A 25,736-nucleotide genomic window follows, 5' to 3' on the forward strand; every position below is an offset into this window, starting at 1 on the left:
ATCCGCTTTTCAGGACCACTCCTATTTTTAATGATTACTAAATTCCTCTGGTAGTAAACTCTGAGATGCACACGCAGGTCATTAATAGGGAAGTGTTCTCAGGAATAACATCTGTAATGGAGTGAGGTTGAGGTCAGGAACACTGGTCAGGAGTTGAACTGTAATACAGCAGCACCAGAAGCCTCAGCTAATCCTATGTAGAGTTCAGAAGCTGGGCTTGACCTTCATACATATCCTGAATTGAAAAAAGGGTCTGGAGGCTTTGTACTTTAGTATCAACCGACCATGAGACGAGGGTGGACCCTGGTCAGCATAGTCATAAGCAAGGCAGCTCACTTGGACTGAGGGCAATCCCAGCGAGGCACTGGGCTGTGAGCTGTCGACAGGCAGCACTTCTGGCAGCTGGATAATGATCAGCGCCTCAGTCCTGAAGGGGCACCTTGCCACTGCCCACAGCACTCACTGCAGCCTGCCTTCTAGAATGCTTTAGTCAATTCTACTTATTCCAAATACGTATTTGTCACCCTAAAATTGTGTACAGAAATAAGTTTGTGCTGAAATAAATCAATAATCGTTTTCCATTTATATATAGGATCTATTAAAAAATATAATTCCTACATGAATATGACACTATTCATGCACCAACAGTAAATAAGACACAGGACTTTATAAGTTGTTGGGATAGATTTTTACCATTCATCACATTCGCTTACCTTATAATTACTTGTAGCCTTGTATTTGCAAGGCATGTCTGTGCTAAGACTTAATGTTTTATCATCATTGACCAGGAAGAACCTAAGGAGACCACATGGGTGTCCATTTTAAGAACATGGCCTGGTTAATACTCTCAATACCTGAACTAAATAGTCACAGACTTGCATAATAATTAATGAAGATACAATAACTGTTTGATGAAGATGTAATATACAAGCCTTATGAAATAATGTAAAACTTGATTTATTATGCTGATTTGGGCTAAATGAAATTATACTCTTAAGAGAAAACATTTTTAAGAAGAAGATAATTTTTAAACTTTTTAAACCTTGAATACTATGTTTAATCTAAGGATTAGTAATTTTAGCCTTAAAGTGATTTTAAAAATTGGAAGAAACTAGTATGTGTGATGAAACATAGCTGTAACTGATGCTTCCAAGTCAAGTCATCATTACTTGACCTTTTCTTTATCTTTTGGAAAATTAATACATATTAAGCTCTCATTCAAAGGTCATTTTATTACTAAACATACATTACAATTTATCAATTTTGTCATAATTTTAACATATTATCCAAGGCTCTGCTTACTGACAACACCATGTTTGATCAAATAGTATCAGCCTTACAAATAATATGACTACTTGATGGCTATTAGAGGCCTGATGAATTTTCTCAAGATATATTCCTTAAGGAACAATGAATACATCGTTTATAGGAGAGTTCTTGTATAATAATACAAAAAGCGTTTGCCAGTGCTAATACTTGTGGTGGACATCACTCTGCAATCATTATTTCCAATAAAAATGATTGACCAAATGGCTGACATGAGGACTAAAATATTCTGTTTATTGCCGTCACCCTTGTTGGCACTGCCATAGGCACTGCAGCTCAGGCTTGTTCTGTGGAAAAACATATACTTCTCCAAAAAATATTAATAACAATAAAATCACCTTGTGTTCATCCAGGAATGTTAATTTCAAAAGTAGATAGAAAATTCCAATATTTTCCAGATTACAGAGGTAGGTTCATTACAGTTAGGATTTAAACCCAGGTCTCCAAACTTCTTGATATAACTTTGTTAAATAATAAATTCAAATAAATGATGTTAATAAATACATTTATAGAAATCTATATAGGCAAAACAAGGTAATATATCAAAAGGTCTTAGAATTCAAAAGGAAATACGATAACAAAAGTCAGCCTGGAAGATTCTATTAAACCCAGTCTACTTAATATATGATGTATTTATAACACTTGGCTCTTCTGAGAAATTTCTTGACTGTTCTTTTTATTTTGCCTTTTAATATATTTTTAACTTTATTTTTATTTTATACTACTACAGATGCCCCCACTCCCCTGCCACCTTTTCCCACCTCCATCAAACCCTCACCCCCTTCCCTCTGGCCATCACGACACAGTTGTTTGTTGAAAACCTCCATACTAATATATTAGTTTCATATTGTTGTGTAACAAATTACTACAAACTTAGAGGCTTAAAATAATGACCATTTATTCTTTCATAGCTCTTTATGATAGAAGTCCAGATGGGCTTGTCTGAGTACTATACTTAATTAGGGCCTAATAAGACAAAAATCAAGATAGTGACTATCCTGTGCGCTTGTCTGGGGCCCAGGAGGTGGGGGTAGAGAGAAGGGGAGCGTTGACTTTCAGCTCATTCAGGTTGTTGGCCTGTTGGCCAAAACTCAGTTCCATTTGATTATAGGACTGAGGTCCTCATTTCCTTGCTGTCTGTGGGCCTGGAATGGTTTTCAGCCTCACATGCTTTTTATATTTCTGACTTCCCCTTCTGCCACCAGCCAGAAAAAAATTACGTGCTTTAGGACTCTAAGACTTATCTGATTAGATTAGGCCCACCTGGATTATCTCCCTGTTTTAGGTCAACCTGAACAATGTCCCCATTTTATGTCTATAACATAACACAGTCACAAAAGTGATCAGTTTCTCACTGTATTCACAGGCTCTAGGGATTAGTGTGGGACACATTCAGGAGGCAATCATTCTGCCTACCACAGTTATGATAAGAAATTAAATGAATTTAAGAAAACTGCTAAAAGTGATTATTAAAAACACTGGTTGATTAGTATTTCATTTATGAATCAAAGTTTATGCTTAAAACCAAAGGCCTTAATTAATGAGGAAAGCCTGTAACTTTACATTTTTTTTTCCTCAAACACTATAAATGAAATCAAAAGGACATTTTTATAGGTCAATATTACTATTTTTAGAATATCTTTTGCATAGCCAAAAGATGCATAATTTAAAACTGAATTATGCTCTGTATTGGACCAGGTACTTATAAGAGATTTTTCCCTTTTAAACTGATTTAAAAATAAAATAATACAGCCCTGCCTGGTGTGGCTCAGTGGATTGAGCTCCAGCCTGCAAACTAAAGGGTTGCTGGTTCGATTCACAGTCAGGGCACATGCCTGAGGTGTTGTCCAGGTCCTCAGTAGGGGGCACATGAAAGGCAACCACACATTGATGTTTCTCTCCCTCTTTCTCCTGCTTTTCCCCTCTTCTCTCCCCCCAAAATGGAATATTTTAAAAACTAAAAAGAAAACAAAAAATAAAATAAAATAAAATAATACCTATGTTCCATGATTTATTTTAGCTCTTTTGAGAGTAAACTTTCTATGTTCAGTGATTCTGTATTATGCAGTAATAGAGAAGCCTTTATAGACAAATATTTAATTAATTAAAAGTCTGATAATTTTAAGTTTCTAAGATTAAGTTGTTAACATTTAGTTTTGAATAATGGTCATCTTTTAAGAGGTTTCATTTTTCTGGGCTTTTTAGCACGTCAGAACATTTGAGCCCAAAATACCAGTCTAGGAAGTAGTATTTACCAGATATAACAGGACTAAGCTTTTCCTATTGACAGCATCCAACCAAGAAGACAGGTATTCAGAAGAGAGATAGCACATGAAATACTTGTAAATGTCTATACTGCTACTAATGTAGGGAGAAAAAAATCACCCAGTAAAATTTTTGATGGAAATCTTCTTATAGACAAGTAAATTAGGAAATTATATTGTTGTAACAGGTTTAAATATTTGGGAGAACTTTACACTCAGCCCACACTTACAAACTAATGCCATACAGAGGATCCAAGAGGAATGAAGTTTACTTAAAAGGTCAGTCTAAGGCAAGAGCCTCCCAAAATGTGTTTTGACCTGCATCTGTATTTGGGTGTTTTTAAACCAAACACGTAGACATTTTTAAAGGTCATATTGATAGATTTACTGTATCTCCCAATTAGGATAATTTATGTATAGAGAAGGCTATTTACCTGGTAGAATTGCTTTAATCTAGGTTGAAAGCTAGGGATGTAGAAAAGCTAAGAAGAGATTAAAACTTCTCTGGAATGAAAACCAGTTATTTTTCTAATTCCAAAGGGAAAAAAGTAGATTATGCTTACTGAATCAAAATTCTCAACCAGCAAATATCTACCATATATTAGTGAAGCATATTTACATAAATTTTGAAAATGTCATTGTTAACTTTCTACTTTTGACCTTTCAAAAGTCCACATTTTTCTTCTTTTAATATTCTTAATATTTCCATAATATTTTTTCCTTCTTACCCAGACATAGGTGTTTTACATTTCCAAGGTGATGTCTAACAGAATGTATATTTTTCTTCATTGTATGATCCTTAAGTTGAATGTTGCAGGTTGTAAGGCACACCATCCAATTCAGGCTCTTCCTCCGTGGACCATCTGAAACCTTCAACTTCCTTTCCAAGTAACACTAAGTTACTTGTCTGTTTACTTGAGTATGGAAAAGGTTTTGGTATTCATCTAGGAAAAAAAGGAGACTCATAAAAAAAGATCATCAATTATTTACATGTACATATTAAAGAAAACAACATACTAGGATTTGCATAGGTTGCAGTGGCAGACAACCCTCCCCTCAAGCTCCCAACACCCCCTACACACAACCTCTAGCAACAGAATCCCAGTTTTGTTCAGATATTGGATGGTCAGCAAAGCCCTCAAGAGGTCTTTATCTCAGGTCCAGGGGATGAATTACAATTGCTTTACAACAACCACAATAATCCTAATTATCTTTGCCAGTGATTGGGTTCAGGAAAGATGCTGGAGACACAGTTTTACCTAATGAGATGTGAGGAAATCTGCTGAGTGCTTCTGGGATTTGTTGACCACCTCCACACTTAATGTGTAAGAAAAGATTTTTAAAACCCTGTATATAAACTATTGTAGTTCAATATTATGTTACTTGCAGCCAAATCACTTCTAACTGAATCAGTTGCTTTTTGTTTCGCTTTTACTTTTATCCAATTTACCAAAAGTAATCCTGAGGTTAGTAGGTCTGAGCCATGCTTTTTAGATAGTAAATGAAAAGCTGTTCAGTAAATTGAAGTGGGAAAAAAAGTGTGCCTAAGATGGGTGAAAAATGATGTAGTTTTACTAAATTAATTACTAAACATTTACAGATATATTAGCATCTCCAAATGAATATTTGCAATCTATAAAGTACTGAAGTACCTATTTAGAATACTGTAGGAAAAATATATATTTATGCTTACATGTGGCCACTGAGTTGAACATTGCCTCATAGATTTGTCCATATTAGTTAAACTGCTCTTTTCAGTGGGATTGCTCTAGCCCTAGGGCTATAGGACTATAACTATCTTCATATAAAATATTTTGCATTAGTTAAAAAGAAAAAATTAGTCATATATAAGTATCTTCATGCTGAATGAGTATCATTGTTTTTTTAAAGAAAATTATTTTCCACATTTTGCAGCAAGAGGAAAAAATGCCATTGGGGATAGGGTTTTTATTTGGAGTGGCATAAAATTTAATAGCTATGTTTATATGTTCATTAAAATCATGCCCCATGAATATTGTAACATTTATAGTCTGTCTTAGAAATACTCTATTTAGGCAAACGATATTAAGGTATGATTTACTATGTTGAACTAAACTAAACATTTCTAAACATAATTCAAATACTGTATCTAGGAATTGATCAAAATAGAACAGTAAAGAAAGCACAAAAAATGTTAAATGATAGAGAATCAGTTGAATAACTCATAATGCATCATCGAACTGACATATATGTTGCAAATACTTAAGGAGATTTTTTTAAATTTAAGCTTTATTGTATATTTTCCATTACTATGTAGTCCCTTTGTACCCCTTCCTCCTGGCAATCACCGTACTGTTGTCCATGTCCATGAGTCCTTTTTCCGTTTTGCTCAATCCCTCCACTCCCTCACCTGCCCCCCTCCAGCTGCCATCTGCTCTTCACCTCTAACTCTCTCCCCATTTTCTTTGTTAGTTCAGTTTGACCATTAGAGCCCACATATGAGTGAAATCATATGGTATTTCTCTTTCTCTGACTGGCTTATTTCACTTAATGTAATATTCTCCAGGTCCGTTCACACTGTCACAAAGGGTAACATTTCTTTTTTACAGGTTAGTAAAATTCCATTGTGTAAATATCATGTACTTGTTTTATCCACTCATCTACTGATGGACACTTGGGTTGTTTCCATATCTTGGTGATTGTAAATAACACGGCACTGAACACAAACGTGCTTATATTCTTTTAAATAAGTGTTTTGAGTTCCTTTGTAAATATTCCCAGAAGTGGGATAGCTGGGTTGAAAGGCAGATTCATTTTTTGGTATCTTCATACTGCTTTCCAGAGTGGCTGTACCAATCTGCATTCCCACCAACAGTGCAAAAGGGTTGCCCTTTCTGCACATCCTCGCAAGCACTCATTGTTTGTTGATTTATTGATGACAACTATTCTGACAGATGTGAGATGATACCTCATTGAAGTTTTAACTTGCATTTCACTGATGATTAATGATGATGAGCATATTTTTACATGTCTATTGCTTATCTGTATTTCTTCTTTGGAGAAGTGTCTATTCAGGTCCTTTGCCCATTTTTTAAATAGGGTCATTTCTTTTTTTCATGTTGAGTTTTGTAGTTCTTTATAAAGTTTAGATATTAACCCCTTATCAGATGTGTTAGTGAATATGTTCTTCCATTCTGTGGTTTGTCTTTTTATTTTCTTCATGTTTTCTTTTGCTGTGCGGAAATTCTTAGTTTGATGTAGCCCCACTTGTTTATTTTGTTTCTTGTGTTTCCCTCGCATGGGGAGGTATATCCTGTAAAAAATTGCTATAAGCAATGTCTGAGATTTTGCTGCCTGTGTCTTGTTCTAGTATGTTTATGGTTTCAAGTCAAACATTTAATTATTTGATCCATTTCAATTTTTTCTTGTGGGCAGTGTAAGAAGGTGGTCTAGTTTCATTGTTCTGCACATATCTGTCCAATTTTCCTAACATCATTTATTGAATAAACTATTGTTAGTCCATTGTATATGATTGCTTCCTCTGTAGAATATTAATTGACTATAAAGATGTGGGTTTATATCTGGGCTCTCCAATCTGTTTCATTGATCTGTGCATCGGTTTTCATGCCAGTGCCCGGCTGTTTTTATTACTATGGCCTTGTATTATAGTTTGATATTAGGTAGTGTGATTCCTCCAACTTTGTACTTCTTTCTCAGGATCACTGTTGCTATACAGAGCCTTTCATGGTTCCATATAAATTTTTTGAATCCTTGTTCTAGTTCTGTGAAATACATTATTGGAATCTTGGTAGGAATTGCATTGAATCTATAGATTGTTTTGGGTGGCATGAACATTTTAATGATGTCAGTTCTTCCCACCCATGAACACAGTATGTGCTTCCACTTATTTGTGTTTTCTATTTCTTTCTTCAGTGTCTTATTTTCTGTGTATAGGTCTTGGACATCCTTGGTTAGATTTATTTCTGGGTTTTTTAAATTCTTTTTGAAGCAGTTGTGAATGGGGCTCTTTTCTTAATTTCCCTTTCTGTGATTTTATTATTGGTATATAAAAATGCGACTGATTTCTGGATATTGAATTTGTATCCTCCTACTTTGCTGAAATCACGTATCAGTTCTAACGGTTTCTTGGTGGACTCTTTTGTGTTCTTTATGTATAGTATCATGTCATCTGCAAATGAAGACAGTTTTATTTCTTCCCTTCCAGTTTGGATGCCTTTTATTTCTTCTTGTCTGATTGCTGTGGCTAGGACATCCAGTACTACATTGAATAAGGGAGGTGAAAGCAGACATTCGTGTCTTGTTCCTGATTTTAAGGGGAACACTTGTAGTTACTGCCTGTTGAGTATGATGCTGGCAGTGGGTTTGTCATATACAGCCTTTATTGTATTTAGGTATGTTCCCTCTACTTCCACTTTGCTGAGTGTTTTGATCATAAATGGGTGCTGTATTTTATCAAAAGCTTTTTCTGCATCTATTGATATGATCATGTGGTTTTTATCCTTCATTTTTATGTGGTGAATTTCATTTAGTAATTTGCTGATGTTGTATGAACCTTACTGCATTCCTGGAATAAATCCCACTTGGTCATGGTGTATGATATTTTTGATGCATTGCTGTATTCAGTTTGCTAATATTTTGGTGAGGATTTTAGCATCTATGTTCATCAGGGATATTGGCCTATAATTGTCTTTTTTTGTAGTCTCTTTGTCTGGTTTTAGAATTAGGATACTGCTGACCTCGTAACATTAGTTTGGGAGCCTTTCCTCCTCTTGAATTTTATTAAATAGTTTCAGAAGGAGAGGGGTTATTTCTTGGAATGTTTGGCAAAATTCACTTGTGAAGACATCCAGTCCCAGACTTTCGTTTCTTGGGAATTTTGGGGTTACTGCTTCAATTTCACCTGTTGTAATCTGTCTATTCAGATTCTCTGATTCTTCCTGATTTAGTTTTGGAAGATTGTATATTTCTAGGAATTTGCCCATTTCATCCACGTTGTCCAGTTCATTGGCATATAGTTGTTCATAATATCTTCTTATAATTATTTGTATTATTTTGGCATCAGTTGTTATTTTTCTCCTCTTTCATTTCTGATTTTGTTTATTTGGGTCCTGGTTAAATGTATGTCAATCTTGTTGATCTTTTCCAAAAAGCAGCTCTTGTATTCATTGATCTTCTGTATCACTGTTTTAGACTCTTTCATTTATTGCTGCTCTGATATTTATTATTTCATTCCTTCTATTGACTTTGAGCTTTGTTGTTCTTTTTCAAGTTCCTTTAAGTGTAAAGTTAGACTGTTTATTTGGGCTTTTTCTTGTTTTGTTTTGTTTTTCTTTTGAGATAAACCTGTAATGCTATGAATTTCCCTCTTAGAATTGCTTTCCCAGTGTCCCACAGATTTCAGATTGTTGTGTCCTCATTTTCATTTGCTTCAAGATATCTTTTGATTTCTTCTTTGATCTTGTGTCAACCCATTCATTTTTTTTATAGGATGTTATTTAGCTTCCATGTCTTTGCATGTTTTTCAGGACTCTTATGATTGATTTCTGGTTTCATAGCATGGTGGTAAGAGAAGATGCTTAATATGATTTCAATCTTCTTAAATTCATTGAGACTTGTTTTGTGTCCTAACATGTGGTCTCCTAGAATACATTCCATGTGCCTTGAAAAGTATGTATATTCTGCTGCTTTGGTGTGAAATGCTCTGAAAATATCAATTAAATCCATTTGATCTAGTGTGTCATTTAAGGCTACTCTCTCATTGTTGATTTTCTGTCTCGAACATCTATCCATTGAAGTCAATGGGGTGTTAAAATCCCTGACTATGACTGTATTTCTGTCAAACACTCCCTTTTTGTCCATCACTATTTGCTTCACATACTTCGGTGCTCCTATGTTGGGTGCATAAATGTTTATTATGGTTATATCCTCTTGTTAGACTATTCCCTTTATTCCCTTTATCATTATGTAGTGTTCTTCCTAATCTCATACTATAACCTTGGTTTTAATGTATATTTTTTCAGAAATAAGTACTGTTACTCAGCCTTTTTTCTCCATTCCATTTGCATGAAATATCTTTCTCCATCCCTTTGCTTATAGTCCATGTGTATCTTTCAATCTGAAATGTGCCTCTTGGAGGTAGTATATGTATGGGTTTTGTTTTCTTATCCATTCAGCTACATGGAGCAGAATATACATACTTTTCAAGTGTGTATGGAACATTTAAGCCATTTACATTTAAGGTGACTATTGATAGACACATATTTAGTGCCATTTTATTGTTAGACTATTTTCTTCTGTTTCCCCCCCCTCCTCTTCCTCTTTCTCCTCCTTCTTCTTCTTCATCTCCTCCTCCTCCTTCTTCTCCTTTTCTTCTTCTTTCTTCTTTAAACACATCCTTTAACATTTGTCACAGTACTTCTTTGGTGTTAACAAACCCCTTTAGCTTTTTCTTTTTTGAGAAGCTTTTTATTTCTCCTTCAATTTTAAATGTTAGTCTTGCTGGGTAAAGTAGCCTTGGTTGTAGGTCCTTGATTTACATCACCTTGAATATTTCACACCACTCCCTTCTGGCATGTAATATTTCTGTTGAGAAATCAGATGATAGTCTAATAGATACTACCTTGTATGTAACTATTTTCTCTTGTGGCTTTTAGGATTCTCTCCTTGCCTTTAAGCCTATTGTTTTAATTATGATGTGTCTCAGTGCACGCCTCTTTGGGTCCAACATGCTTGGGATTCTCTGAGCTTCCTGGACTTGTGTGTTTTTTTTTTTTCTTTCACCAGTTTAGGGAAGTTTTTGGTCATTAATTCTTCAAATAAATCCTTGATCCCTTGCTCATTCTCTTCTCCTCCTGGTGTTCCCGTGATGCATGTGTTGTTATACTTCATGTTGTCCAAAATATTTCTTAAGCTTTCCTCATTTTTGTATTTTTTTTTTCTTTTTGCTGTTCTGCCTGGGTGTTTTTTCTACCTTGTCTTCCAAATCATTGATTCAGTCTTCTTCATCTAACCTACTGTTTACTCCTTCCAGTGTATCACCTATTTCAGATATTGCATTCTTTATTTCTGACTGGTTCTTTTTTATGGTTTCTATGCATTTTCCATGGTGTTGAGTGGCTTTGTAATCATTATTCTAAATTCTCTGTCTTATAAATTGCTTGCCTCTGTTTCGTCTAGTTCTTCACATGGAGAATTCTCTTGTACTTTCTTTGGGGAGCTGTTTCTTTTTCGTCCCTTTTTGGCTGCTTCTTTGTATTTGTTTCTATGTATTACGTAGATCTTCAAAGACTGTTGTAGGCTTCTGTCAGGTGCTGCTTGTGAATGGCCCTGGTCAGCCTGTTTGGAGCTATCAGTGATCCACAGGATGGTGCTGCTGGGCCTGTCTGTGTGCAGAAAGAGCCAGGCTGCACACCAAGGCCAGCTTTTATCAGCACCAGGGCCTGAGGAGTGTCCGCTGAAGTCTTACAGAGCTCCCAGAGATCCTTTCTTTAGTCGTTAAACTAATCAATGATATAGCCTCAAGGTGTAATCAGCGGCCCTGCTTAAGCTCCATGGGGTGGGGCAGACATTCCTGTGGGTGGGGCTATTGCTTTCTCTCCAGCTGCTAAACGTAGAGGAGTACTTTGCCTGAGAAAGATGGCTTCTGAAATAACTCAGCACAGGAATCCCAGTGGCTGTTCCTTCAGTGTTCTCCCCAGAGCCACCAACCCCAGAATCTCCTCAAGCACCTCTAGTCCACTCTGCCCTCCCTCTGCAGGAGGCCAGGGTAAGTGGCTGTAAAGGAAATTTTGTGTGTTGGCCCCGTAAGAGTCTGAGTCTCCAGCCATCTCTACCTAGCAGACAGAAACGCTGCTGCTTTTCACAGCTGGATGTTATCTGGGGTCCTTTCCAACTCTGGTGCTATAGTCTGGGGAACCCTGTTTGGAGTTTAGGCCCCACACTTCTCAGGGCCAAACTCCCAGCCACTGAAATATTCCTCTGGAATTTCATCTGCCACTCATGGGAGCCCAGCCAACCCTCCTAAGCCTTCTCTGCACTCCCGAGCAGTGTCATTGTGGTACAGTCAATTTTTCTGGCTTTCCATGGTTGTAGGGCTTCTTTTCAGTTAGTGTTCACTTGGTCATTCAGCATGATTTCTCTATAATTTAGCTGTAATTCCAGATTGGTCCATACTGGTGTAATTCCAGGAGGAGGTTAGTGTAGTTTCTACTTACTCCTCAGCCAAGGAGACTTTTTAATCAAGTGAAAAAAAATAGGTAACAAAATAAGAGCAGGATTCATATTTAATTTAAACACAACATGATTGAAACATATTTATAAAAAAGAATGGAAATATATACAATAAAATAATACAGGTGAATATATTTAAGTATCATATTTTCCCAATTTTTCTTTTCTGATGTTCAAAATTTTACATATTTTCTATAATAAAACATTTCTGTATTTGGAGGAAAACATAAAAATTATTTTTAAATGAATGAAAAGTTATGCAATCTTTACAATGTCTAATTAAATATAAAATCACAAGAAAGCTTGAGCATATGATAGTAGCATTGGTAAACATGGGAAGGTAGAATTCTGCCTTCTTCTAGATCTGTAGCAAGATCTATATTTAGAATCAGATTTCTATCATATTCTGGCTGATTACCTAATCAGATCATCCCTAGTCAAACTAAAAGTTGTTATAATGTATTTTTATAGGTATTTCTTTTAAGGGACAAGTTTTTATAGCATGAAGTAGATGTAAAATGATTTATGAATTCAAAGATAAGATTTAAATCATAAGTCAGACTGTCATAAAATGATCAAGAATTAGGAAATAAGCTGCTTTATTTGGGCTACTTTTCTCTTTTTTTCTTTTTTGTTTTTTGTTTTTTGTTTTTTGTTTTTGCAATGGATGACAAATCTGATGAGAATGCCTAAGCAGATTAAATGATACCATTGTTGTAGTTGGAAAATTGAGCTAAAATATAATGAACTTTTAGCAAGAGATGAATATAGTCCCATCATTTTGACCAGGGATATTTGTTTTATAGGTCTGCATTTACATCTATTAAAAGACCTCCATTGTTAATATTAAAGCACCTAGTTGTTAATAATTCCAAACTGTTGCTAAACAAGGTTGTTTTAAGACATGACTTGCTAACCCAATGCTTCTTAGGAATGCTTCTATCAGAGTTATTAGAACTGATTACATTATTTTTATATTAAGAGTATATCAGTGATATTTAGTGACCTGATACTACTGTTGGTCCCTAGTTAAAAAATCATACCTGAGGAGATTTCTATAGATTGCACTGAATGTATATCAGTGATAAACATAAACTTTGGGGGGGAAATAAGTGACTTAGTTATATCTTGTAATGTTTTTCTGCAGCATCTGTTACAGTCACTTGCATTCTGCTGGTACTTAATAAGTGTGAAATGGCTCACTGACCCAACTCCTTTTCCAATTAAGCACTTATGGACTCATGTGGCCAGTGCTTGAATTGTACTACCCTCTTCCATCTTCCAATCATTATGGTAATATTATCGAAAAATAGCTTTTTTTTATTGTAGTGGTGTTTAAAAGGAAATCACTGATATAATTTTGATCATTTCTATATGAGTATCTATATATTCTCTCTCTTGCTATATGTACATAATATATATGGACATATTATATATGTTTTATATATGTACATATGAAATTGAATTTTTTTATGAAATTGAATCTAGAATCATTGTGAATTAGCGATAAAGGTAGGAAAATTTATTTGTCTTTAATGATATTCTTTTCCCCCCAGAATTATTCTAGAGGAAATTATTTTGCTAATGCCATAAATATTGGCATTTCCCCCCAAATCAATTTATGAATTGAAAGTAATTTGAATAAAATGAAAAAATTTGTATTTGTGTATATGGATATATGAGAACCTGAAAAACTGATGTTCAGATTTATGCACTTTGTGTATGTTAACTGTACTGTATAACAAAAAATACAGGCTTTCATTTTAGGCAGCTTTACTGTAACAGAAAGAAGCAGAAAAGCACTGGCAGTGTTAAGGTGTAACACTATTTTCCCAGCAGATGTTTATCAGCCTTTTGGTCAGAGGCGTTACCGTCCTAGTTACTGCGGAGCCATGACGTGTAATATCACGGTGGTGCTGCATCTGGCCAGTGTGTTGGCCTATCATGATTGACAGCCTTAACTAATTTTTATCTACACAGCTAATTAGATTTCATCATTACAGCCACAAATACAATATGGAACCCATGATGATTCAATTACCTCTTTCCGTTGATAATGTTAACTGTTTAGCTGGAGATGCAAGTTAAATCAACTCCTTAAAGGGTCCATCAAGACCTGCAGCAATCAACCCTTAAAGCATGAATTTTATCATACAATGGGATTTGCCTACCATTACAGATATCTCATCATTTTTACCTGAAATATAAAGTTTTTTTCATAAGAAAAAATGAGGCTAAAGAAAAAAAATTGTTTTACAGCAGAAACTGTAAGTTAGGTGCTATGTGGAAAGCTTGAGATTTTGTTATCCTGTTAGGTCATCTCTCCTGGGCACTACATCATTTTCAATTACAGTCAAACTCAGCAGTAGTCAATTACATCTCATCAACTAGCTGTAGCAACTTGGAAGAAGTTAGTACACATCTTTACATTCTTAAGTAATTTTGATGAGTAATTTCTTGAACAGTGTGAACAATAGGGTTTATTGAAAAAAATCATTCACAGGCTAAATTACAAGGGAATGCAAAATCTTCAATATTGAGACAATATTTAGGTAAAATCTAGTTAGAGGAAATTTGATTTAGATAAATGGGAGTTACTGAAATGTGAAAATCAAGAGTGAGAGAGAATAATAATAATAATAATAATAAAAAGGAGAATGAAGAAAGGCAGTAAAAGAAGTTAAATGAGAGAAAGTTAATGAGTAAAGTCAAATGCGACATAGTGAAATTAGATAAAGCCCTGCCTTTGTGTAATGATGCAAGTGAAGGACTGCCCTCTGTAGCAATGTGCAGGTTTCTCTCTTTGTTATGAAACCTAATGTCACCACACCCTAACAGTGACAGTTGTCTATAAATCTGTAATGTCAAAGAGAGCATGTGAGCTGACTAGCTTGTCATGCAGTCTCCAGTGAAATGAAAATATCCTTCTGGGTTACTGTGAGAGACAAGGGATCAAAAGGGGAACAAAACCACTGCTAATATGACATAGAAGATGCTTTATAACTTTGTAGCATGGTAAATCAGAAATAATAAATTTCCATTTCATAAAACCAAAGGAAAAAAGATTTTTTTAATAAAATACTATTTGTCAATATTGGCATTAATATGTCAAAAAAGAAAAGTTATTCTAGGGAAGAATATATTGCAATAGGGATACAAAGGAAATAAGTCTAGACTGCAAGTACAATTAATGGAAGAATGTTTTATGTAAGTTTATGTAAAATGTATATTTTTTTAACATCCTAAGTAGATAAATATTTGGGAAGCATTGCTGTATTATTTACACAAGGAGATGTGATGATGTAGTCATAATAAAATGGCAACCTATAGTGAGAACTCTAATATTAACTATTTTAAACATCCTATCATTCTATACTCATATAAACCCATGTGAGTTTACTTCTGTTGCTAAGACTGTTTCACATTTGAGGAAACTGAAGTGTAGGGAAATTGTATGACTTGAAATAGCCAAAGAGCTCTTAAACAACAAAGCTAAACTTCAGGTTCCAAGTTCTTAATCTCTATATGTTATTTATTTGCATGTGACCCATTATCTTACCTATCCATAAAATATTAATTTTGGTGACAGACATGTTTTTTTCAGCTTGATTTCCTAAGTATGATTTATATTTACATAGAATAATGAAGTAACTATGTATAAGTAATGTCTAAATTAATCGGAATGAAGTTTCCAGATTCTTTATATTTTCAACATTTAATGAATTTAAAATATAATTTGTATTGTAAAATCGAAAAGTTCCAGCATAGACATTCTTTTGCTTCATCAGGAAGCATCCTTACCAATGACAAATTTTCAGAAAAATTTAGTATATGTAATATAGTGTGTTTCATCAGCTCTTACCAATATTGTACTTACCCTGTTTTTTGACTTTTACTAAACAGTGTTTATTTAGTCCTCTACCTTTAGTTAGGTGGGAAAAATATGTCACCATGAACAAAGGCATGATAGAACACCTTGTTCAATCATTATTTTATTTTTTCTTAGCACTTGAACCATCATAGGAACCTCTAGGCACTTTTTTACCCTCTGCTCCTTAAAGTAAGACTCAGCATTTCACTATATTTCTAAAACTAAAATCCAAATCTTCAAGACAGTTGAATAAGTTTATATTTTAGGTTTGTTTTTTTTTAAAGATGTGTAAGATGAATGTACACTTCATGATACTGAGCAAACTTGGATGTCTCACGAGATCTCTGCACTAGAACCAAGGGCTTCGCTGGAGCCAGCAGCTTCCTTCCTTTACTTCCAGCCCCAGCTCTCAAGTCAAACAGGCCCTCGAACCCCTTCTGTTGCCTTGGGCCATTTACTTTTGCCCTTTCTTTGTTCTCGCTGAGATCGCACTTGTCCAGCAGTTAGGTGAACCCATCACCTGGAAACCAGCTGGATCGTTATTATTCATTACATCAATTCATCATGTAGGCTTCTCAGTCCTCAAGCTACAGAAGTAATCACTGTATACTCATAAAAACTATAGTATATGCATAAAAGCCTGAGAAGGGAGAAGAGATTCTGAATCTGAAAATAGCAAGATTTTTTTCCATATTGCTCCTCATCGATTTACAAAATATTTTCTTAGTACCTATTCTGTACAAAGTAGTAAGTTGACAAGTTAAAGACATAAACATAAGTTTTTAAATGGTCCATTTTTCAGTGAACTTAAACAAATAGGTATAAGGCATTTAGAATGAAATTAGATCAAGTAAGATCTTACTGGACCACTAAGCAGGATTAAGTCAATTCCAATTGATGTCATTCAGGAGGTGATATTTAAATTGACCTTTGGAGAAAAAAAAATATTGATAGGTGATAAAAGAAGTACCTGGGGGATAAAAATAGTAAAGCTTGAAGGAATTACAAATAAAAAGGCACAGAGGTGGCAAGTAGCCTTCTGTGTACATGGAGCAGCAAGTAGTCCAATGTCTGAAATCCATGATGACTTGAGAAGTTAAATGAAATGCGTCTAAAAAAGATAACATGGTACAAGATCATAGAGGCCCTTGAAATATAAAATAAAGGCTTTAGAACTCATTATCTAAAGAATGGGAGCCATTGGTTTTCATTTATCAGAGAAATGGCATGATACCTTCTTGTCTCACTTTTTCAAATGCACATCAACTGTTTTCTTTGTTTACAGCACCCTCCCACCAGAGTCCTTCCATCCTCGCTCCCACCACCAATTTCATTTCAGTTCATATGCTCATTTGATTCCTCTCTTATGGAAGGTGTTTCACCTCTTCTGTTAAGCTTTGCAGGACTAATTGTTCTCAGAATGCCCAGGCTGTGCTTTATGATTTTTGAATAATAATCATCTTTTTCTCTACCTTCACCACTTGACTTGATTTCAGGGGGAATTTATCATTGGTCTTTCTATCTTCAATATCTTTCTAGAATGTTGCTTTCTAGTTGCTTAAACAGTGTTAGTTGACTTACTGATCAGAACTATGTCTTGGTAAGAAAAATTCATCTTCCGTGAAAAAGGCACAATAAATAGAAAACAGAATAAAATTAAGGTAATAGCTAGATGCTCACTGTCATGGGAGACTGTGCAAGGATAAAATAAAAAAGGTGAAGAGGGAAGTGAAAAGAAGAGAAAGCTGATTAGATGGAGCAGAAATAGAACTGTTTGAGGATAACTCCAAATAATTTGGAGAGAAGTTGTATGTTACACATGGTTTGAATTTGCCAAGGAAAGATAAGAGTTCTCTTTGATGGGTTGTATTTGATTCTTCTCTTGGAGCATCCAATTTTTTAAATATCTAGAAGGCTTAATTATTGTCCTTAAAACAGAATGTGAGCTACTGTTCCTTTTATCTAAAAATCTAAAAATTATTCTTAAGCAAGTTTGAGCTATAATACTATGAGTCCATAACAGTGATAAGAATACCAACAGATGAATATGAATCTCATCCTGTTCCTTAGAAAGAAGCAATATCTAATATTTCCACTAATCTTATGATTGGAGTGTTCAAATATTCAAGTTCTTTTTAAATCTTACTCAGCTGATTCAAAATTAATTGTGTTTTTTTTTCTCTCTCTTGCTTTTCTGCAGTATGCTGTTTGGCTAGTCCTCTGGGTTACCTGGAATGTGTTTGTTATCTGCTTCTATTTGGAGGCTGGGGATCTCTCAAAGGTAATTTGCTCTCTGATTTGCCTGAGTCCTCAGTAGTGTGTTAATAAGCCTTTACCTAAGTAAGGCAGAGTCTCACCCTGTTCTTGCTACTTAAATGCACTTTGAAGGAGGATAAATTGAAAGGTGTGCTGGTCTATATCTCTGCATTTCTATCATCAAAAAATGCTTTGGTGCATCACAAAAATGTATTTTCATTTTTAAGCAAACAAATGTGAAATATTGATTATTATAGTGACCTCACTGTGAACTTCTAAAACATTGACTGATGAGAGATTTCTAAAGCAAAATAGAAAATGTTTAGAGATAAAATTTTCAAGTTTAAGTTACTTACTTTGCTTATTACTCTTCTAAAGATTTTCCTGATTGGGTCCAAATAGTAATGCAGTAATTTGAACAATTAATGGGTTTTGATTGGGTAAAACTGTTACCAAAGTTATATGTTATTATTTAAGTGAAGAAACAGTTTATTGTAAAATAACAGACTTATCATACTTCCTTTTTCATTAGGTTTCTCATATGAGAGTATGTGTGATTGTTTCTAAGCATGTGTTGCTGTTATATTTCCTCCATGAATGACTTTACTGTTGAAATAATGTGGTCTTTAGATCTCCAAAACCAGCATTCTTTTTTTTAGCTTTATAGCAAATAAACGTTTCTTTTTTTATTGTTGTTCAAATACAGTTTTCTGCCTTTGCCCTCCCCCCACCCCAAACCGTCTCCACCTCCCTCCCCTGTTTCCACCCCTCTTGTTATTGTCCATGTGTCCTCTATAATTGTTCTTGTAAACCCTTCACCCTTTTCCCCCATCATCCCCTCCCCAAGCCCCTCAGGTCACTGTCAGCCTGTTCTCAATTTCAATGTCTTTGGAATGCAATTAACACCAGGTAAGTCAAATGAGATAATCCATTCAAAGAAGTCGTGCATCTTGCTTGAGACACTTGAGAGGGTTGCAGTCATGTCCTTCCTCATATTAACTTTAAAATATTGTAAAATGTTCTTTCACCTATCTTTTATTAGAGCAGGAAGACCCTGCAAAGATGTTGACATTTTTTTTTTTAAAACCCAGCTGTAACCTGCTGTAAAAAGGAGACAAAAGTGAGCTGTAAAGTCACCTGGAATTGTCTTTGCAGGGCTGTATACTTTAGGGGGCGGGTGATGGAACTAGTAGTAATACACATCGATAATCTAGCATAGAGGAGTGCTACAAAGCACTCTGAGCATTTTCAAGGATGCTTATCGAACCTGGAAGAGGCGTTTCTGTGATTCTTGTAGTGCGTTGGCCTTCACACTGCGGGGCAGCAGGCAGTGCTTTCCCAAGGTGCTGTGACCAATGAAAATGAATTGTTCAGGTGCTCTAGGAAGGACAGAGACAGGACTGCTGCTGTGTCCATGCCAGAAAAGCAAAACACACTTTCCAAGGACTTGAATTCCTTACCCAATTTATAGATCCCTGCTGCTCTATAATCCACTTTATTCAAAGAAATTCTATACTAGAATGACTTTTAATGATATTTTTAATTTTAAATAGTCACCTTAAAAATTGGAAGGCTTTTATTCAGGCATATTGGCTGAGTAAAATGATCCAAGAGATCAGTTTGTTTAATATAAAAGGAGAGAGAAGTAAAGAGAGAGAGATTTGAGCTAAGCAGCCTGCACAAATGTTCAGTAATTGTGTTCCTGGCTCCACGTGATAGCTGCAGGCACAAACAAAACTTGTGATCTCATGACCTTGGACATGGGCACTGAAACCACAGCGCGGGTACATCCTAAAGCATTACAATTTAAGACAGTTACAACCCGAATGACTAAAAATTCTTCTAATGCACACAGGCAGGTAATGACTATCCCTTGGCAAGGCAGCAGTTAATAATATTCCTCTTTCTTTTCATCTCATAAACCAATACTAGGCTCTGCAGAGCACATGAAAATTTAATATTTTTAACAAATAACCTAAAAAAACCCATAAAGGGCAAAGTTATAATAGTTATCTGTACCAGGTTTTTCCTTCCTTTTCTACTCAAAAGGTTTGAGGAAGGCGTATTTATACCGTTTAATTCTTCAGGTTCTGCAATTGCATCACACTCTTCAAGTAACACAGTGACAGGAGGGCGCATTGGTGATTGAAAAGTGGACAGGTATATGAAAACTCAAAATTGGACTCCTAAAACTGCTGATAACACTTAGATTACAGAATATAATTTTTTTCTCAACACACTAAAAAATAACATGGTTTGACCATAAGAATGGGTCAGTTTGTTTGAGGCTGAGGGACAAATAGAGGAAATTGAGTCAGGTAGGAAAATCTATGGTCATATATATGTGAAAGAAATGTCTATTTTCATAAGTATTTTGTGAACCATGATTCCTTCCTAATGAATATTGGCAAGACTATGAAGGCAATCTTGATTTACCTGTTGCACCGGCATCCAACCTTTTGGCATCTCTGGGATACACTGAAAGGAGATGAGCTGTCTTGGGCCACACATTGAATACACAAACACTAATGAAAACCAAAAAATTTTAATGTTTTAAGTAAATGTACGATTTTGTGTTGGGCTGTATTCATGGCCATCCTGGGCTCCATGTGGTCCATGGACTGTGGGTTGGACACTGCTCCTTAGAGTTTAGAATGTTGTGTGGTTGTTTTCCACAGTGTCTTTTCTGGTTTTGTTTTGCTTTGCTTTTCTAAACTATTTACCTTGGACTAATGAGCAAAACAGAGATTGCTCATTACTGTGACAGTCATTAACCAACACAGTGCGTACATTCAATAATGAAATGGCTTAATTATAATAATATGATACACAGAGTGACCTGCTTGATCTTCAGTTTTCTTTGTACCCGTAGCTATGTAGTTAACATATTTTCTTCACTGAAAAATCTGTGTAAATCAAACATTATTAAAATATCAGTGACTATTTTAATTATTATCCTCATAATATTTAAGGAAAAATAAAACTAACTCACCAGAGAAACTGCTTTAAAATTTTTTTCTCAGTTAAAGTAATGGAAATGTAGTATAAAACAGTGATAGAACAGATGATAGCAACAAATAAACATATAATTATATGACAATTTTTCCATATTGTTCACATTAATAGCTTAGATATTGGTGTTACAAGTAAATATCCTACTGCATCATATAATGTGTTACCTTTTTGGTTGCTATTTTAATAGATCTCCTGTTAAGGAAACAGTTGACACTAGTTTGTAACTCAAAGTATCTGCTAACTTTGTAGGCAGTTGCCTCTGAGCATTCAATGTTTATTGAATTAATAGTTTTGAGAATTCCTCATGTAAATAGTTTTATTGTTCTGTTGTGTTGTTTTGGACACTAGTGATTGATTCTGTTGCTCACTTGTCAAATAGAAAGAAATGGGAACTAATTCCAGGTATCAACTGAACTAAGTTACTTTGCGGAAAGATCTGTTACTAGTTCTGTAGTAAATTTTAGCTTCAAAGTGCATAGTAGTTAGAAGGAAAACACATGTGAGGTAGTATGGTAATTCACCTATTGGGCCTGTCACCTGGGACATGAAATTTATGAAATAATTTTTGAGTAGCAGTACACAGGAAAAATGCAGTGGTCTTTGGTATCTGTAAAAACATGTATTGTATTGGATGTGACAGAACTGGAAATTACTCTTATGCTGAAATTATATTTTAACACTTTATGTGATGATCTTGAGAACTCACATTCTACTTTTGTATGTTATGGGGCACCATTAGTGAATGGTGCACCTATCTTTAGAAAAGAAACAATAGCTTTACAGACCATGAAGAAGAAACCAAGGGATTATTTACATTTAAAACAGCTAATTAGTTTTTAACCCCTTGAAACTAAGGATGCAAGTATGTATTCTTCAGGCTTGATTGTATTGTTGGAAATTTATCTAGTTAAACACAACCTAAGCAACTAATTATACCTAGTGATTAGTATGTTTTATAATAAGCACATTTAACAGCTACTTCTACAAAACTGCCATTTTTTAATAATATGAATAATTATTTCTGTGGTCTAGATATAAATATTTATTTAAAAATTGATATATAACACAGTCATGTAAGAGTGTGGCTTATTTCAGTTATGGGGACTAAAATGTCTGTCTTGCAAATAGAAGACAGGAAGAAGATAAAACCTGTCCCTCACTGCAGTGACGGGGAAAACATCCTGAAAACCAGGTGTGAGTGCTGTGTGGGACAATGTCCTGTTGCAACAGAACAAGTTCCTGCTTGTTCACTCTATTTAAAAACATTACCCATTTAAAGGGGTATCTCAGTTTTGGATATTTTCTGCTCAATCAAATCAATGTTGGTATAAAATTTTGTTTTTATGATTTCATATGAAAAAGCTAGTATGGAGAGAAACCTATTAATTTTTTTAAAAAATGGAATTAGTGCTGTACATTAAGAATTGAAAAAATCTATGCAAACAAAGAATTCCTCTGATAATCGATTTAAGGCTAAATAAACAAATATTAAGAGGACAATTTTTTGAATTCATATATTTATTTTTTAACTGTAAAATGTATGTAATTGAAGAAAATTTAATTTGCTCTTACTAAACAAGGAAGCAAATTTTCATTTCCTAACAATCAGAGTAGGTTTTGTTTTAGGATATAGAATAAAACATGCTACATGTTATTAGGAATTAAGTATGTAATTTTTTTCCAAAATAGAAATGAACCAACCTATTATAATTTATTTAAAGAGCCAATGCCCATCTTCTCTTGTTTTCTTTAAGAGTGCATTGAATTAAACTAATTACTTTCTTCTCCATCTCTTTTTTCTTTGCTTACTTTTCCTACTTCCTTTTAATACCCCTAAAGTTAGTAATTCGGCCCTTGAAGCTTTCTGCTTCTCTTGTCTACATCATTTTACTTGAACATGCTATCCACTGTCATCATTTAAACTATGACTTCTACCCATGTCTACCAGATTTCTATCTTCAGCCCTGACCTTGCTGCTAAGTTCAAGTCCCACATCTTCCTGCTGGTGTCATGTCCACTTCATTGTCACCTTAAATTCAACATGTACAGGATGAATTTGTCATCATCCCCAAATAATCCAACTTCCTTAATTCAGCTCTCACTCAGAGAAAAAGACAAACTTTATTTTGAAAAATGAATAAAGAGGAAAAAGAATCATGTTACAGCAGGGAGAAGGGCTACAGAAACCTTAATAGATTGACCTAGGTGAAGCAACAAATAGATTTTTAAAGATACAGTGTTTGTGTGTGTATAATAAACTTCACATGACTAAAAGGCATAAACAGTAGAGATCTGCTGAAGTAATGACACTCTGGAAGGTAAGTACCCTAAAGAGATGAGCTGACCCTTTAAAGATGCTGTATCCTGAGGGCATTTGCAGATTCTGCTTGGGGAAGGAGGCTAATAATCCAGTCTTTGAAGGCATAGAAAGCTATTTCTAGGGTGTGTATAAATTAGCATAGCTTTGAGGGAGGAGGCCTCAAGCACATGGGTAATTTTCTTGTAAAAGCATTTGGCGAATTCTGTGTAAGTCTACACACGTAAGTGGGAAGGCTAAAAAGCAGAGTAAAAAAATCAGCGGTGTTGCAAAATAAGTATTGTAGATAGTAAAGAAGATCTACAGAATAAGCTATACTTACAATTGAGAAACCTGAAGATTGAACCAGGGGCAAACACACAGTACACATTATCAGAGCTAAAATCCAGGTTCAACTCAGCACAGTCCTTGCTTGAAATAAGCTGATCAGACATTACTGTATATGTACAGTTGGAAAAAAAATAAAGAAAAGAAAAACATCTTAGGAGAAAGATAGCATTCCTTAGATCTTCGCAGTTGATTTTTGTGCATAATATCAGGCAATGGAATATTCCTACACATGCTAAAGAGAGAAACTTGTTACTAAAAGTGAAGAAAAGAATGGATGATTGAGGCAGACCAACATATGATTCAGGTATTCACTTTTAATTACAATAAGGATTTTAAAAAATATATGTTGAAGAAAATAATGGGAGAAATTGGAGACACTATATTGAAAGATGAAGAATTTACCCTCTTATAGTTGGGATCTATAGAAACAATAAGTGAAAATTTCAAAACTTAAAATTATAATATTTAAAGTAAGAATCCATTAGGGTGTTTGATAGTAGATTTTAAAGATAAGACAAGGTTAGGTCAATAGAAAATATCCAAATTGAACCACAGAGGTTAACAAAAAAAAGGAAGAATAAAAATACAGAAAAGAATGTCAGAAACATATTGGGTCTTGTCATAGGTACAATACACAAAGAACTGAATTCCCAGAAGGAAAAAGAGATAGAATAGTACAGAAGCAATATCTGAAGTGATAATGACAGATAATTTTTCCAAACTGATTAAATATATCAACCCACAGGTTCAAGAAGACTTTCAGATCTCAAGTAGAACAAGTACAAAGAAAACTACATCCAAGTATAAACTAGTAGCATTTTCAAAAATCAAAATCAAAAAGAAAATCTTTTTTTTTAAGATTTTATTCATGTATTTTTAGACTGAGGGGAAGGGAGGGGGAAAGAGGGAGAAAAACATCAATGTGTGGTTGCCTTTCATGCACCTCCTACTGGGAACCTGACCCGAAACCCAGGAATGTGCGCTGAACTGGGAATGGAACCAGTGACTCTTTGGTTTGCAGGCCAGCACTCAATTCACTGAGCCACACCAGCCAGGGCTCAAAGAGAAAAATTTTAAAAGCCATCACAGGTAAAAGACCCACTGCGTTTAAAGCAACAGCAAAAAAGACTGACAATTGACCTTTCAACAGAAACAATAAATCCAGAAGGCAATTGAATGTCACCTTTAAAGTGCTCTAAAAGTTGCAACCTAGAATTCTGTGCTCTTCAAAAATATTTTTCAACAATAAAGGTGAAGTAAATGCATTTTAAGTCAACAAGAACTAAGATGATGTATTACTAGCAAACATGAACTAAAAGAAATACTACATGAAGTCCTTCAGGCAGAAGGGAAACCAGTCCTTGGAAGAAATAAAATTTCAAAGAAAAAAGATAGATATATGAGCAAAAAATCTATAATAGTAAAATCTTTTGGAATTTGAACTAAAATGTGTGATGATAACACAAAAGGCAGATACTCAGCATTCTAAGTTTCTAGCATTATCATGGAAATGGTAAAGATAATAGACTATAGTATTTCAAGGATTAATAATTTCTTGAGTAGTGACTAAAGGAAAATGTATCTACCAAAACCCAACTGTAGATAAAAAAATTAAATCGTAGAAATAATTGATTAATCCAAATACAACTAAGAAATGAGAAAACTAACAACAAACAGGAGTATAACAAGAAAAAAAGATGACTGCTATAATCCAAAATATACTGATAATTACAATAAATATAGATAAACTAAATACTTCAGTTAAAAAATTAAGATTTTTAGTCTAAAGACATAGTAGTACCCATAAGAGGTGCACCTTAAATATAAGGATTTAAATTTAAAAGAGGAAAAAGTAGAAAAGATATACCACATAAACACAAAAAATGGTATAATAATTCTAATATCAGATGATGTAGTGTTTAAAATAAGAAGCATTACTAAAGATAAATGATTTAAAAGTCAATCTACTTGAAGATATTGCAATTAGTATTAACTGAATAAAATATTTCAGCTACACAATATATAAATTATAAATACACAGAATTAAAGGGAGAAATAGCTAGTCACAGTGAAGGATTTTTAATACTCTTCTTTGAATACATATCAGATCAAAATTCAAGAAGAATAT

The 25,736-nt window shown here is 34.5% G+C and overlaps 1 protein-coding gene across 2 annotated transcripts in view; it reads left to right on the forward strand.

Annotated features, from left to right (window-relative positions):
• NKAIN2 (sodium/potassium transporting ATPase interacting 2) overlaps positions 1-25,736 on the forward strand; it is an 878,265-nt gene that overhangs the window by 467,200 nt on the left and 385,329 nt on the right. For both annotated transcript variants that reach the window (XM_036024646.1, XM_028511048.2), the window contains one exon: positions 17,891-17,971. In XM_036024646.1, the coding sequence (XP_035880539.1) occupies positions 17,891-17,971 (81 nt within the window). The remainder of the gene's footprint in view (positions 1-17,890; positions 17,972-25,736) is intronic.

This window comes from Phyllostomus discolor, chromosome 4 (genome assembly GCF_004126475.2).
Source record: "Phyllostomus discolor isolate MPI-MPIP mPhyDis1 chromosome 4, mPhyDis1.pri.v3, whole genome shotgun sequence".
In the NCBI taxonomy this organism is placed as follows: domain Eukaryota; kingdom Metazoa; phylum Chordata; class Mammalia; order Chiroptera; family Phyllostomidae; genus Phyllostomus; species Phyllostomus discolor.